At 46.7% G+C, this 16,378-nt stretch overlaps 1 protein-coding gene across 5 annotated transcripts; it reads right to left on the reverse strand.

Annotated features, from left to right (window-relative positions):
* Nucleotides 1-2,335: 2,335 nt before the first annotated feature.
* LOC309350633 (immunoglobulin lambda-1 light chain-like) lies at nucleotides 2,336-15,809 on the reverse strand. Of its 5 annotated transcripts, none has more exons than XM_081877664.1 (7): nucleotides 15,695-15,809; nucleotides 12,714-12,779; nucleotides 10,815-11,134; nucleotides 7,995-8,055; nucleotides 5,238-5,573; nucleotides 3,685-3,810; nucleotides 2,336-2,599 (listed from the first exon to the last, which is right to left on the reverse strand). In XM_081877664.1, the coding sequence occupies exons 1-7, from the start codon at nucleotides 15,768-15,770 to the stop codon at nucleotides 2,592-2,594; spliced, it is 993 nt and encodes a 330-aa protein (XP_081733790.1). In that variant the 5' UTR covers nucleotides 15,771-15,809; the 3' UTR covers nucleotides 2,336-2,591. The 5 variants fall into 5 exon arrangements, with proteins under 5 accessions (XP_081733790.1, XP_081733789.1, XP_081733791.1 ...); XM_081877663.1 differs by lacking the exon at nucleotides 15,695-15,809 and adding an exon at nucleotides 12,954-13,152; XM_081877665.1 differs by lacking the exons at nucleotides 10,815-11,134; nucleotides 12,714-12,779 and adding an exon at nucleotides 15,208-15,539 and having other exon boundaries at nucleotides 15,695-15,806.
* Nucleotides 15,810-16,378: the final 569 nt, after the last annotated feature.

Below are 16,378 nucleotides of genomic sequence, written 5' to 3' on the forward strand. Positions count from 1 at the left end.
GGCTGCTTGCTTTTCTCTCAAAATCTTCCCCTACTCACACAAAAGCCTGACACAAAATAGATGCACAAACTCCAGCAGAAAATATTAGGAGGGTTTATTAAGAATACGTCTAAAGAGAATAAAGGGAAAAGGCAAAGAAGGTGCTTAAAGAAAATAGCTTAAACTTTAATGCAAGAAACAAGCTTATTTTCTGGAGTCATATACTCACACAATACAAGGGTCACCTCAATAGTAAACCCATGCAGCAACATCGATGGTGAGGAATGAGGGACCACACCATAGTTATGTTCTTCTATGTTGATGGGGTTCAGGGCTTTGTGACTTTGAGTGATAGAGGCTGCATGGAGGGACAACCTGTGAGATGGAGTTGCAGTTAAGCAAGCAAGTAGGGTTATGACCTTTTTGTAGGGCTAGAAGATGACATGATCAAGGTGTCAATGGCAAAGAGATGCAGCTACCAAAATATCAACTATTGCTGGAGCGATTTAGCTTCTCCGCTTGATAGCAGGGTTTTTCAGCTTCAGAGGAGGAGGGAAAGATGTGGTCTGCCTCCCTCTATGAAATGGAGGTTGAAGGAATGGTATGTTTTTAAAGAGACAGATGTGGGTAGGGTAGGTTTCCATGACAACCCTCCAGTTCAAATGTCATTTCAGCCACAAACTCACTTGGCAAAACTGGTCTTGTCTCAGACTCATCTCCATTTTGTAGCCAAGGAACCCAGTTGTGCCACTCCCTCCAAAAGCAGGTTGGGCTAGTGCCTTCTCTGTTGGCCTTGAGATGGGCAGGCAAACCATTTCATTTATATTCTACCCTCCTCAAGGTTGCCCCCCCCCAATTTTATCCTTACAACTTTTTGAAGCTGAAAGGTGGTGACAGGCCTGATGTCACCTAGTGCGCTTCACGGTAGAGTGAGGATTTGAACCTAGATTTTCCTAGCCCTAGTCCAGCACTCGAACCACACCACCAAAATGGCTTCCACTAGGACCATTTGTCCCACCACCACTTGCCTCTTCCCTACTCCAGTTCTAATGCTAGTATCCATTTGTAGTCTCATCCCCGTTGACTATGGTGATGGTGTTTCTGTGCATGTCTAGATATCTATCTATATCTATAAAATATTCCAGTATGTTTGGGAGAATCTGCTCATCCACCTGCCACGCTCTTCTTTCCCTTGCCACTTCTACTGAGAACATGGAATGCAATGTGCTGCAGGCCCATTTTACATTGGCTCCCAGCACAATTCAAAGTGTTGGTGCTGACCTTTAAAGCCCTAAACGGCCTCGTCCCAGTATACCTGAAGGAGCATCTCCACCCCCATTGTTCTGCCTGGATGCTGAGGTCCAGTGCCGAGGGCCTTCTGGCGGTTCCCTCACTGCGAGAAGTGAGGTTACAGGGAACCAGGCAGAGGGCCTCTGTGGTAGTGGCGCCTGCCCTGGGGAACACCCTCCCATCAAGGAAATAAACAACTATCTGGCTTTTAGAAGACATCTGAAGGCAGCCCTGTTCAGGGAAGTTTTTAATGTTTGATGTTTTATTGTGTTTCTAATATTCAGTTGGGATGCGGGTGGCACTGTGGGTTAAACCACAATGTCTAGGACTTGGCGATCAGAAGGTTGGCGGTTCGAATCCCCGCGATGGGGTAAGCTCCTGTTGCTCGGTCCCTGCTCCTGCCCACCTAGCAGTTTGAAAGCACGAAGTGCAAGTAGATAAATAGGTACCGCTCTGGCGGGAAGGTAAACGGCTTTTCCGTGCGCTGCTCTGGTTCGCCAGAAGCGGCTTAGTCATGCTGGCCACATGACCAGGAAGCTGTACGCCAGCTCCCTTGGCCAATAAAGCGAGATGAGCACTGCAACCTCAGAGTCGGCCACGACTGGACCTAATGGTCAGGGGTCCCTTTACCTTTACCTTTAATATTCAGTTGGAACAGCCCAGAGTGGCTGGGGAAATCCAGCCAGATGGGTGGGGTATAAATAAATAATAATTATTATTGCTGTTATTATTATTATTATTAAACTGATTAATGAATACAGGAGCATAGGGAGGCTGCCTCATGGTGAACAGTCTAGACAGCAGTTCTCCATGGGTTTCTGGCAGGGGGCATACTCAGCCCCACCTGGATATTGGACATCCATCTAAATACAAAGCAGGTGCTCTACCACTGAACTACTACAGCCCACATCCAACATTTGAAGTGCATACAATCCCATAATTAATTAGATATGGGTGGGATTTAATGGATGGATGAACATTTGAGAGAGGTTGTGTGCCTTTAACAGGAGCTGCTTATGTGTCTTCCCCCCAAACAAAGATGCAGCAATAATTCCCAACACAGTCATGCGGAGATAATAAAATCTAGTTCTGTTTATTGTTACACAGGAAATTTGCTCAAGGAAAGGAAGAATTAAAGTGACCAGTGTAGGTCCTCAAGATTGAAGAGCAGATGAGAAGGAAGATGGGAAAACGTCAGAGAAGAAACATTGAGGATCCACACTGAGAATGGCCTCCAGCTGCAAGAGGATAAGTTTCTTGACTGGAGGAAGAGCTAATGCTTCAATATCAGCAGGAAGACACAGAGCCTCTCCACAGCTCCATCAGAGACCTATAAAAGAAAGGGATTCAGAGGTAGTAACCCAGCAAGGCGAAGATCATCAGGGCAGGATGCACCATCAACTCTGTGTGTACAGTGATATATGAAGCAAAGCAGAGCGATGGGCGGAAGGTTCTCAAATTTCCGAGTTAGATGGCACCATTAACAAGGCATCTCGAGCAAAAACAGATCCTGAAGCATTCTGTGGCTTGGGAAATGCTCCGGGTTCAAGAGGGGAGGGAATGCAGAGCTGGCAGAGGGATCTTTTGTTTTGATGGATAGGTTTTGGGGAGGGATTAAAAACAGTATTTGTTTTGTTCCCATGGATCTACTCATTCTTCAATGCGAAGTTAATAGAGAAATCTCCATTACACCCTAAAAAATTGGGGAGGGGAGTGCACCTCACATCAATGACCCTGGGGTAATTAATGGGATCCTTATTGGGGTGACATTTTCTTGCTCCAATATTTCCTGTAAATTCATGTTCTTTTCCCCACTGCAGCTATAGTTCTGAAATTTGGCAGGCTATTTACCCCCTTAGAAACTTTTGCCACGCTTGCAAATTCCATCTAATTCTGGTAGAATCTGAAAATTTAATATACTTTTCCTTTGTCCCCCCCTTTAAAAATCAAAATGTACAGATGCCCTGCATGAAAACACCTGGATTTTTCCTGCCTACAATTTGGTAGGCTTAATCGATTCTGGAGGGGTCCCTATGCCTGAAAACTTTATCCATTTCTACAAAAAGGAAAACAAGCTATAGCTGTTTTTAACTTCCCCATTGTATTGGATGGGGAGTGGGAAACAAATTTAACATATCTATTTGGGCCCCAAATAATTAATAAATTGGAATGACACAGAGTGGCTCCAAAACAGAACAGGCAGCTTCCCAAACCTACAGATACAAGCTGAATCTTGTGACCGATACACACTCCTACTGTTTACATATATCCTGCCAAATTGTTCCAAATAAGTGGGCAGGGGCTTTTATTCTATACTTTGGATGTCACCAGGGCCTCTGGATACATGAACAATGGTTCCCTGTGGCCAAGGAAGTTGTACCCTTCAGATTTCAGTAAGTAAAATGGGTTTCATACCTGTTTTCTTCTTACAGGCTGTGTAGACTCCCAGAGCAGTACCATAGGCAAAGCTCTTAACCACCAGGAGCAGGAAAATGAGCTGCCCTGTATGAAGGCTGCTCTGAAACTCCAAGACAGTTGAGGCTGATGTGAGAGAAAATAGAGAGAGTCAGAGGCCCACTCACCTTCACCAAGACGGACATTTCAGACTGGCATTTTTAGAGCACACACTCCACAACAACAACAACAACAACAACAACAATTTATTATTTATACTCCGCCCATCTGGCTGGGCTTCCCCAGCCACTCTGGGCAGCTCCCAACAGAATATTGAAAACACGATAAAACATCAAACATTAAAAGCTTCCCTAAACAGGACTGCCTTCAGATGTCTTCTAAAAGTCTGATAGTTGTATATTTCCTTGACATCTGATGGGAGGGTGTTCCACAGGACGGACGCCACAACCAAGAAGGCCATCTGCCTGGTTCCCTGTAACTTCACTTCTTGCAGGGAGGGAACCGCCAGAAGGCCCTCGGCGCTGGACCTCAGTGTCTGGACTAAACAATGGGGGTGGAGATGCTCCTTCAGGTATACTGGGCTGAGGCTGTTTAGGGCTTTAAAGGTGAGCACCAACACTTTGAATTGTGCTTGGAAACCTACTGGGAGCCAATGTAGGTCTTTCAAGACCATGTTATATGGTCTTGGTGGCCACTCCCAGTCACCAGTCTGGCTGCCGCATTCTGGATTAGTGGTAGTTTCCGGTTCACCTTCAAAGGTAGCCCCACATAGAGCACATTGCAGTAGTCCAAGTGGGAGATAACTAGAGCCTGCACCACTCTGGCTGCAGTTTCAAAAATGAAGTCTAGAACCTTGTGGATACTTCATTTGTATTTGTAAACTGTCCTGAAGGCTCTATTGAATTACATGGTATATATTTTAGATAAATAAATAGGCTATATTAGGGCTGCCTGGCCCTGCCATTAGACAGAGTAGAACAGCTGCCTCAGACTGCTAATTGTGGATGTCATGAAAGGGCAGCAAACTGTTCATTTTTTAATTTATTATTGTTATGTTTGTACTTCAGGGAGAGTTGTTTGTAGGATTTTCTGCCTCAGCTTCCAGAACTAACCTTGGGCACTATGCCTTTTGTGGGAAGGTATTTTTTTTTTTTCAACACCTAGCATACATTAAAGTTAACAACCATTTAGGAGCACTTCAAATTATATTTGGGAGAGGCATAAATGCTGAACCCTTAGGGAAATCAGCCTCCAGTTGTGATAAAACTTTATCTCCCCATCTTTGTTTGCTTGTTTATCAGGGTGACCATACACAAATCCAAATTAATCATAAAATTAATAAAAAATAAATCAGAAAACTAAAACAGCAAAGAAAAACACCCCTGTTTTGACCATCTGCTCCTGAAGAAACCTTTGCTGCTTTCCCTTTAATCAGCCCTGTATTCCCAACCTTTGACCACCAAGAGGAAGAGGGCACCTTCTGGCTACGTCCCCCATTATGTAGGATCTCCAGCCTGGTACATGTAATTGCCTCCACCCTAATCCTTGCCTACCTGGCTGCTGGCTCGGCTCCCTCTCCATCGACTCTTCAGCTTCAGCTATGTTCCCTTGTCTCACGTGGCATGAGTACACATGCCTCTCCTGCCACTCTGCAGCTGTCATGCTCAGGCGACTGGAAACCCCAAAGTTGCATGTGCCATTATTCAGGGTGCGGACGGGGTCGGTGGCGAAAGAGAGACGAGTCACCTCTTGCGCATCACGCTTCCAACTCACATCAATGGGCCACTCATAGGGAAAGCCCTGGGCCACACACACGAGTGTGACGTGGTCCTTGTGGCACACGGGACCCAGAAGATGGACAGTCGGCTGTGAGCGTTGACAATTTTCATCTGCAAAGGGAGAAGTTTTCTTTGTTGCATGAGGGCATGTAATAAACAGAAGGCCCAAGCTGATCAGCCCCGTGATGAGTGTGGGTGGCTGGGGAATGAGTGTGCCTGATCACAGTGAGGCCACCCTTGGTGCCTTAAAAGTCTCTATAATAAACCCACAGATAAATACTTACTCCACATGACTTGATGCTGATTAATTATACAATTTTAATCAACTTGGGAAACAAAACCAAAAAAGGTGGTTTAAAAAGGAGATTTAAAAGATGCAATGACAATCTTAATTCAAGTGCATTAGGCTTCAATGCTATGCATGGAGGTCTATGAAGTACACGAGAAACAGGATTTTTGAAGCTAAGGTTAGTTAGCCCAGATATGTGATTTTCTGAAGGTGGCACCTCTCTGCTTCAGTTGTGATATTATCTATTTCTTTCTGCTTTTCCTGCCTTTGAACACACATATACACTGTCTTACTCTAATTTAAAGACAATCAGACTTTTTAGCCTGGGTATGCACCATGCATTGGAAGCCCCCCCCCCCCAAAGATCCTGGAAACTGTAGTTTACCCCTCAAGGAAGTATAATTCCCAGTACCCTTAAATTACAGTTCCCAGGATTGTTTGGGGTGGTTTTTTTTGGGTACTTTAAGTATATGGTCCACCTTCCTATGGTCTATGGTCTGGTTCGCCAGAAGCGGCTTAGTCATGCTAGCCACATGACCCGGAAGCTGTACGCCGGCTCCCTCAGCCAATAAAGCAAGATGAGCGCCGCAACCCTAGAGTTGGCCACGACTGGACCTAATGGTCAGGAGTCCTTTTACTTTTACCTTTTAGTGTATGGTATGTACATAACCTAAGTCACAGGGTTGCTTCCCAAGGATGTGCATATAGATCAGGGGTCAGCAACCTTTTTCAGCCATGGGCTGGTCCACCGTCCCTCAGACCTTGTGGGGGGCCGGACTATATTTTTTTTGGGGGGGGGGGAAATGAACGAATTCCTATGCCCCACAAATAACTAAGAGATGCATTTTAAATAAAAGGACACATTCTACTCCTGTAAAAACAGGCTGATTCCTGGACTGTCTGCGGGCCAGATTGAGAAGGTGAATGTGCCGGATCCGGCCCACGGGCCTTAGGTTGCCTACCCCTGATATAGATACACAATTATTGTTACTGCATAATCACTTTCTACGAGAAAATGGTACTTATTGCCAGCTGTGCAGCAGCAACAAAACCTACTTTATTCCTGTAATGTTGGTGGTGCTATACAGGCAAGTTTAAAATGTGAAACTGCACATGGTCTGAGTAGTTCTATCTTAACCAGAGTATTTTCTTTTTCTTTGGGTTTCACTCTAACCTATCAGGAATGTTGTAAATCATGGACCACTGAAGGGAAGTGTACATTGTGTGCATCACAACAGCAGCACATGGCTGTGGGGAGCCCATAAGGCCAAATTAAGTCTAAAATAATAAAGCATTCCTGGTTTGAAACCATTTGCTCAGCTGACTCTCAATGTCCCCGCTCTCAGGAAACCTCACCATGCTAACAGAAACCAGCAGGTATACCTCCCACCTGGCTTCTCTTCCCCGTTCCAGCTAATGGATCTCTTTCTGAAGATTCTAGTTCTCGTGGATGCCGAGAAAGAGCTTCTTTGTTCTAGAGCGCAGGCTTTCATTGGCTCCCATGACGAAGGTAGTAAATTTTGGTTTTGTTAGTGGACGGGAAGTGGTTGTAGTGCTCAGGGAACTTTCTTGTATCCGGGCAATTTCTCTCTCTACTGGATGCACTTTTTGTGCCCAGAGCATTTGGACTCTGACCTGGCTAAACACTCCCTGATGGGCTGTGGCATAAAATGACGCTGTTTGGGAATGGTTAGGATCTCCACCCCCAGCCCCGAGCCCCAAATATTTATTTAGAACCGTTGCAAGGCAGAAAATGCAAACATCCATTCCTCCACTCCAGCCATTTGGAGCGAATTGGAAACTCTTTTCGATATTTTAACCCCCACCCCACGTGCCTTTTTTTTTTTTTTTTTTAAGGAGAGCTGGGACTTGAGACAGTGGCTGGATCTGGGCTCCCTCGCTGGTGATCTGTGGTTTGTTTGTTAGCAGGATTGAGAAAGGAGGCAAGAGCAGAGTGACTAGGGCGGGGGGAGGGTTAGATTTTGTGCCTTGGGTGGGAGAAAAGCCGATCTGGCTCGAAGGGACTGTGATGACTCCCCCCCCCCATCTAAATAAACTTCCCACCCCAATTGCTGCCCATCTGGATCCTCTGCCGCCGCCCCACCCGTCGAAGAGACCGAATCAGCCTTGCTCTAATGGGAAATAATGAAAACGAGGTGGCCGGTGGGGTGGCCGTGGAGGTGAGAGCCCCCTCCCCGCTTTCCCCCCACCCCGAAGGTGGACGCGAGCGCTTTCCGACTGACCTTCGACTATGAGCTGCGTCCCAGTATCCGCGAAGTAAGCTTGCTCACACAGCACTGCCGCCTCACGGGCCCCCTTTGCAAAATCTTCCCGGCTGCTCCCGGCCCTCCGGGACGGCTCCTTCCTCGCCCTCCGGCCCTCCTTGCTCTCCGACGGCGAAGCGTCCTTTGGGGCGGCGCTTCAAGCCAAAGGCGGCCAGGGAGCAGCCGGACAAGGGCTGCCCAAGCCCCTCGGGGCCGTCCAGTGCAGTGGAGGGCTGGGAACGCATCTCGCTCGAGAGGGAGACCCTCTAGACCTCTCAGGAGCACCTCGATCTGTCACGATGGCCCCACAGCAGGCTTTTCCTCTGGGGGCAGCCGCTTGGGTTTGCTGCCCATTCCCTGACCCCTCCATCGCCTCCTCCAGGCTCCCGTCGAGTATTGGGCGCGGCGTGTATCATCGTGGCGCTGTTGACACAGCGGGACGCGATCGCACAAAAACTCTCTCCCAGCTCTCCCGGCAGCGCCTACCAATCCCAGCAGCAGCCTGCTCCCTCGCGCCGGGTCCCTCGATCACCAGAGGCACTTGAGGCGGCTCACTCTAGTGTCCTGCTGGACCAGACCAGCCGATGATCCCCACTTGCGCCCCCGCCACCTCCTTCTCGTTTCTCCACTCGTCTGTCAGTCGGGAACGCTCCGGATTGAACAGTCGCCCCTCGCCTCGGCGTTCCTGATCCCAGACTGATACCGATCTCCATTTCTGCTAGGAGGTCAGTCAAGTCCCGCTCCGTCCAGCCGAGTAGCCAGCCGCCCTTCTTTCCGCAGCCCTGAAGGCGCCGTGCAGCAACTGCTCCTTCGCTCGTGGCTGCAGAACACCGCTCTCTTGCAGGCAGGGGAGAGGGAGTCTCTTCTCAACTTACTTCTCCAGCAAGAATCTGCTCCCTGCTCAAACCTTTCTTCCTCCCATTCGAAAGATCGCTCTACTGAGTGTCCACATCTGCACTTAAGGTTGCGTCTTAGGACCTCTTTATAGCTGGGAGCGAGCCCTACTGAACACAACCTACTTCTGAGTAAATGTGTGCAGAAATGCATATATTCGGGAAGCACTTTTGAAGCCCCAAGTAGAGTTGCCAACTTTACTTTTACTGATCTTACTCTTGTGTCTTTAGCCGCTGCAGCTGACTTGACACTCAAAAGCATTAAGAGGACGGCGCTTTCCTCAGTCCCATCCTCTGTTTGCGTCCTACTGGCTCCGATTTCAATAGGACTTGCTCGGCAGCTTGATTCCGTGTGGAGTTAAGTACATCTGGACTCCCTGGTTACACCCTTTTGGAACCAAACAAAGGATATGCGTAGTGAAACAGCTGGCAAAGAAAGAGTTAAGTGTCTATAACCCTCTTTTAATAAGCAATAAAACACAAACTCAGATTATTTCAGGGAGGAAAGGGTTAATTATCTTCTTCCTTGTGTCGACCCCCCTTTTTCTTGTTTTTGTTTTGCTAGACCCTTCAAGGAACCCAAGTTTTCATTTTTCTTAGGGCAGAAGGTTTTTGTAAAGGCACTCCCTGAGATTGCATCACAGTGACCCCCTGTATAGCACAGTGGTAGAATACTTTGCAGAAACTCTAGAATCCGGTCATGTTCCCTCTGAAGGTAGTTCCCTTAGATTCAGTGGACCTCACTCCTATAAGTAAGCACAGAGGTACCCCTTCCTTTTTGCAGTTCTCCATGGCAGGACTCCTGTACCTCAAACAGATTCACAACAGACAGGGATTTATCAGCCGCCTCTTTAAAAGGCAGTGTGTCTCAAGAGAGAGAACTGGCAAAACTTAGTGCAGTCTTTCTTAATCGGGTGCCTTCCAGATATTTTGAATTACAATTCCCATTAGCCCTCGTCAGCCTTAATAAATTTCCAAACGTAGATATTTGGGCTGGGCAGCATGAATGAGACTGAAGAGCTGCAAAGAGAGTCCTGCCAATTCATGGGATCCTCTAGTTAACTGAGCTGTAATTTCTGTGAGCCACCCTGAGATCTACAAATGAAGGATGGTATTCACATTTTATAATAAATAATTTCCTTGACCCCCCCCCTTAAACATTTTGCTGTTAAAGTTCCGTTTGTGAACTGCTGAGAGTATTCTTATGAAATGTGAAGTGGTGGCAAACACACCAGAGATAAAACATCTGGATGCAATTCCAATACAGATGGAAACTGGGAAATCTCTCTAATTAAAAGGCTTGCTGAAAAAGGAAGTTCATTAGAAGGTGCCAAAAAGACAACAGAGGTGGCACCTGCCTGATATCAAACAGGAGAGAGCTTCCATCACAAGGAAAGTCTGATCCCTCTGTGGTGTGGAATGGACCTCCCGCCAACATGGGATCTGCAAGAGGCCTTTACCTTCTGAGCGCAGGGATCAATTGGATAGATAAGGGCTGAGAAAATTAGCAGCATTATAAAAGAACAATGTGTGTGAGGCAGGAGAGGGTTTGTTAGGGTGGCAGAACCAAAAGGATTCTTCATTGTAACAGTCAGCCATATGAAGACACATGGGTCTCCACATGAGATATTTGATCCACCACTGTTCTCTCTCTCTCTCTCTCTCTCTCTCTCTCTCTCTCTCTCTCTCTGTGTGTGTGTGTGTGTGAGAGAGAGAGAGAGAGAGAGAGAGAGAGATTATTTGTACAGAGCTGGCCAGTGGGCACTGAGTATACAAGATGCCTTGCTAATAATATGTAGTGGAAAGTAATGTCCCTAATGTACAGAGAGGACGTGTTTCTCAGCAGCACATGGAGAGATGCATTATTGTTTGGTTTTATGACAGCTCCTGGTGCTGCTACAATCACTGTGTCCCTAGAAGCACAGAGATATTGCCCTGAGTCAGTAAGTTGGAGGCCTTTTAGGTACAAATATACTTTTGTGCCAACCCGTTTGCCACTCAGACGACTGTTCAGATCGTTTTTTGGAATCTCCTCCAATTTGTCTGCAGTAGAGTAAACAGTCCCAAGGTGCTCTAGATTAATCTCTCCAGGGAGTTGGCGGTACCAGTAGTAATGATAGGTATTTTGATGGACATCGCAGCTCAGCTCCAGGGTCTCGCCTTGCCGTTTGTTGGCCAGTGGTGGGTGCTGGGTCACTTCCACTCCAGAGATGCTGGTTACTAGACCTAGGAGGAGAGAAATGATGTCCTGTTAGTGAGAGATGATCATCAGGTACGGAGGCAACCTGAAGCAAGGGGAGACAATAAGGGCACTAACTGGCCCTGTCTTGGAAGTAGCATCTGAAGATTAGCTGAGGGTCCAAATGTGCCCTTGCCCTCACATCCCCAGGTACTTACCACCTTGCAGGACCCAGAGGGAGAAGAGCAGGTGTTGGAAGAGCCCACAGCGGCACTGAGGCAGCCCTTCCACCATGTCGTCCTTGAAGCAACTGCCAGTGGGAGGAAAACGGATGCTGCTGGTTTCCTCTCTCTCTCTCTCTCTCTCTCTCTCTCTCTCTCTCTCTCTCGTGTGAAGAGGATTTAAAGGGAGACCTTTTCTGTTTATTTAGCTTCTATCTTCCATTCAAAGGCAGCTCGGCAAAATTAATGAGCAAGATGTCATCTATTAAACCACTGATTCACACCAATTCATTAATGGTAAAACAGTTTTTATATGTTTAAATAACTATGATCTATGGCTGCCCCCCAAGGTGTGGCCAGCTCTTTCAACTTCTGCATGTGACTGGCAAGAAGCGAAGGAAGCTTTGCCCTTCATTGAAACTTCCATACCAGAAAAAGGCAGCTTGTTTGCTGCTCATCCAGCTGTTAAAGGAGCATTATGGTTCCTCTGGGCTTCAGAGAGAGAGAAGCCATGGATGGTGGCCCATTGGAGTGAATGGGGCATAGTGTCCTACCAAATTCTGTCTGCCCTCAGCCTGACCTCACTTGCCTGCTTCTTTACTTACAGCCAGTTTAGGTAGCATTACTGGCTGTACACATCCACCCACCCACACCCTCAGTGTTGCATTTGAGAGCAGGGAGATAGAATCATAGAATTGTAGAGTTGGAAGGGAACCCGAGAGCCATCTAGTTCAACTCCCTGCAAAGCAGGAATCTCAATACACGGTTCCCCTCTCTCGCAGCAAGAAGAAAATGAGCAGAAACATCAACAAGGATCTGTGTGAGGAGCTGAATTGTTGGGGAGGCAGAAGTATCAGGATTGCACCTTGTGATTCACACATGTGCGGGGTAGATCTCTGAATCAGGGGTTTTGGACTGCTTGTGTTAGCTGTGCTTGTGTGTGTGAGAGAGAAGCAAAGAGACTGACAGACCCACAGACAGTTACTATTTGAACAGAGCTCCTTGTGGGCCCTGAATATACACAATGCCTGTTTGTAGTGGGAAATGTGCCACTAATTTATAGAGAGGACATGTTTCTTAGCAGCACACGAAGAAGTGTAATATTGTTTGGTAGTCAGTTTTGTGACAGCTCCTGAGGCTGCTACAGTCACTGTGTCCTTTGAAGCACAGAGATACAGCCCTGTGTCGTTAAGCTGGAGGTCTTTTAAGTACAAAGTTGTTTCATTGTCTTTCCGTTTGCCACTCAGCCGACTATCGAGGCTACTTTTTGTGTCGTCCTCTAAATCGCTACTATAGGTGCTGAACGTCCCAAAGTATTGTAGCTTTGGCTCTCCAGGTTGCTGGCGGTACCAATAGAAAAACCAGTTTACTTGGTTGACGCCGCAGCTCAGCTCCAGGGTCTCACCCTGCCGTTTGCTGACCACTGGTGGGTGTTGGGTCACTTTCACTCCAGGGTTGCTGGTAACAAGGCCTAAGAAGAGAGAAATTATATTCCATCAATGAATAATAGTTGATCACCAGGGACTGTGGACACCCTGAACAAAAGGGAGATGGTCAGTGAACTAGCCCTGTCCTGCAAGTGGTTTTTAAATAATAGGTCAATGTGTTCAAATGTGCCCTTGGCCTCATATCCCCAGGTACTTACCACCCTGCAGGGCCCAGAGGGAGAAGAGCAGGTGTTGGAAGAGCCTACAGCGGGACTGAGGCAGCCCTGCCACCATGTTGTCCTTGAAGCAACTGCCAGTGGGAGGAAAACGGATGCTCCTGGCTCTCTCTCTCTCTCTCTCTCTCTCTCTCTCTCTCTCTCTCTCTCTCTCTCTCTCTCTCTCCCTCCCTCCCTCCCTCCCTCCCTCTCTCTCCTAAAGGAGGACACCAATGGCAGATTTGATTTGTGTGTGTAAAAAATTATAGTATATTAAGACAAATTATTAAGATAAAAATAAGGTTGGAAGGATTTGCTGAAATAACAAATTGAATTAGAATACAAAAATGGGAGGTGTGAGGAGATCAAGGAAATAAGTGAATGTAAGTAAGTGATGTATAGGTTTGACTTGTTCTTTATCCTTTTTCCTTTTTTCTGCTTTTTGATGGTGTATTTTTTTTTATGTTTAGTTTCTATTTTCCATTCAAAGGCAGCTTGGCACAGATCATGAGTAAAAGTTATCTGTTCAATCAGCAATTTACACCATTGCATCAATTTTGAAACTATTCTGATATATTTAAGAAACTGCCCAATGTCCAGATTATAAATATAGTTCAGTGTTAATGAGCTCCAGAAAACTCTTCATTAGGAAACACCTGAAGTATGAAACTGGATCTGAATTCAGTTATGTTTTTTGTGAATTTTAAAATCAACTTAGCCTTGACTGGGGGAATGTGAGCCAAGTGAAAATGTGGTTAACAACAACAACAACAACAACAACAACAACAACAACAACAACAACAATTTATTTATACCCCGCCCATCTTGCTGGGTTTCCCCAGCCTCTCTTGTCAGCTTCCAACAAAATATTAAAAATATAATAAAACATCAGACATTAAAAACTTCCCTAAACAGGTCTGCCTTCAGATATCTTCTAAAAGTCAGGTAGTTATTTATCGCTTTGACATCTGATGGGAGGGCATTCCACAGGGCAGGCACCACTACCGAGAAGGCCGTCTGCCTGGTTCCCTGCAACCTCATTTCTCATATTATTTTATTATTTATACCCTGCACATCTGACTGGGTTGCCCCAGCCACTCTGGACAGCTTCAAACATATATAATAACATAATAAACATTTAACTTTTTTTATTTAAAAAACTCCCCTGTACAGGGCTGCCTTCAGATGTCTTCTAAAAGTTGTATAGTTAACTTATCTTTTTGGCTCGGTGGGCCACATAACTCCATACCTTCAGATAAAAATAGGGACATCCTAAGGAAAAGCAGGACGATCCAGGATCAAATCAGAAACTGGGAAGGAGCATTATGACTCCTGTGGGCTTCAGACAGTGGGAGAGAAGCAGTGGAAGGTGGTCCATTAGGGTAAATGGGGCACAGTGACTCACCAACTTCAGTCTGCCCTTAGCCAGCCCTCACTTGCCTGCATTCCTTCCTGCTTACAACCAATCCGAGGGGTGGGTGGGTGTCTGGCTATCAGCTTCCCCCTCCTTAGTCTCACCCTGTGTGCACCCTCCTGTTTCCTCTGTATCCAGTGCACTCCCAACGCCGGTCTTATAAGCAGTGTACACACAAGGATAGCCACTATCCATATTTTTCCTGTATCCGCCCTGTTGTTTCTTATGAAATACTGTGTTTGGTGTATTCCCCCCTCCTCTGCAACCAGCTTTGATCTGCGCTGAGAAAAAGAACGACCTGGCTGCATATTAAGTTGGTAATGTGTACACATCCTCAGTGTTTCCTTTGTAGAACGCAGCAGGGAAGAGGACGGGGGACAAAACTAAATGAATTTCCACCTGTCATTGCTTCTGACTCTGTTGCCCTCTCTGCCTTATGCCTTGACAGACCCAGCAGGCACCAACCACCACTGGAGACAAGCAGGGACTAGAGAAGTCTGTTTGTAGCAAGAAAATGAAATATCAGTAAGGATCTGTGTGAAGTGTAGGGTTATTGGGGTGGCAGATGCAGCACAATTGTGCCTCATGACTCTCAGGCACATGAAGAAATTTGGGTGGCGGGTCTCTCCATTAAGGCCTTTGAACTGTTCCTGTTGGCTCTCTAGGTGTGAGAAACAGACAGAGACAATTTGGACAGAGCTGGACAGTGGGCCCCCAGGACACAACATGCCTTAATGGCATCCCCTCATAAACAGAGAGGATGTGTTTCTCAGCAGCACGTTGAGAGACGTACTGTTGTTTGGTAGTCAGTTTTGTGACAGCTCCTGGGGCTGCCACAGTCACTGTGTCCTTTGAAGCACAGAGATACAGCCCTGTGTCATTAAGCTGGAGGCCTTCAAGAATCAAATTTGCTGTTCTGCCGTCTCGTTTGCCACTCAGACGACTATTTATTTCGCCACCTGGTTTCTCCTCCAATGTGTCCCCCTCTCTAATCGGAAATGGTTTGATAACCCCAAGTTGCTTTAGGTTCGTGTGTCCAGGGCGTTGGTGGTACCAGTAGTACTGATAGTTGTCTACATCAGCGTTGCAGCTCAGCTTCACAGTCTCGCCCTCTGGTTTGTTGGCCAGTGGTGGGTGCTGGGTTACTTTCACTCCAGAGACGCTGGTTCGGAGGCCTAGGAGGAGAGAAACGATGTCCTGTCAATTAGTAAGAGATCACCAGGGAGTGTGGACGCTTTGAATCAAAGGGGAGACAGTCCTGGAAGTGGCACATGAAGATTAACGGAGGGTCCAAATGTGCCCTTGCCATTTACTTACGCCAGGTACTTACCACCCTGCAGGACCCAGAGGGAGAAGAGCAGGTGTTGGAAGAGCCCACGGCGGGACTGAGGCAGCCCTGCCGCCATCTCAGCCTTGAAGCAACTGCCAGTGGGCGGAAAACGGATGCCAGTGGTTTCCTTCTCTCTCTCTCTCTCTCTCTCTCTCTCTCTCTCTCTCTCTCTCTCTCTCCTACCCTGTGTGTGTATATATAAAATAAGGGGGCCAACGACAAGTCATTTTTAGGTTTAGTTTCTTTTCATTTCAGTGCTCTCTTGATACAAATAATGAATTTACAACTCATTACAGTTCAATTGCATTGTTCTGAAATAGTAACATTATTTAACACATGTGGTGAAGGTGTTCCTCCCTATGTGAGGGTTTGCATTCTCACAGGAATGCAACTTGAAGATGTAGAGGATCTTTTATATGTTGGGACACTGGGCCTCCCAGAGTACTAGCAGCTGATGTAGAGAAAAAAAGGAAGCCAGAGACAAGAATCCTCAATGCAACAGGCAGGTTTATTAAAGAGGAAGGAATCTAAAACATTTTACTTAGAGTGTTATATGCAAGCCAGCCTCTTATTTGCCTCTTTGCCTAACCTACCTCACAGGGTTGTTGTGAGGGTTAAATGAGGATGGGGAGAACCAAGCACTCCACCATGAGCTCCTTGGAGAAAATGGTGGGCCCTAAATGC

Source organism: Podarcis erhardii, assembly GCF_964252035.2.
Source record: "Podarcis erhardii genome assembly, chromosome: 1".
NCBI classification, from domain to species: domain Eukaryota; kingdom Metazoa; phylum Chordata; class Lepidosauria; order Squamata; family Lacertidae; genus Podarcis; species Podarcis erhardii.

Bases quoted from the DNA above. Each gene is read 5' to 3' on its own strand.
- LOC309350633 (XM_081877664.1), bottom strand. From the start codon at position 15,770: ATGGCGGCAGGGCTGCCTCAGTCCCGCCGTGGGCTCTTCCAACACCTG. The intron at 11,135-12,713 runs GTGAGACCCTGG...CTCTCCTCCTAG, and splicing joins AGTGGTCAGCAAACGGCAGG to GTCTAGTAACCAGCATCTCT. The intron at 8,056-10,814 runs GTGATTGTAGCA...GGGGCCCGTGAG, and splicing joins TCTGTGCTTCTAGGGACACA to GCGGCAGTGCTGTGTGAGCA.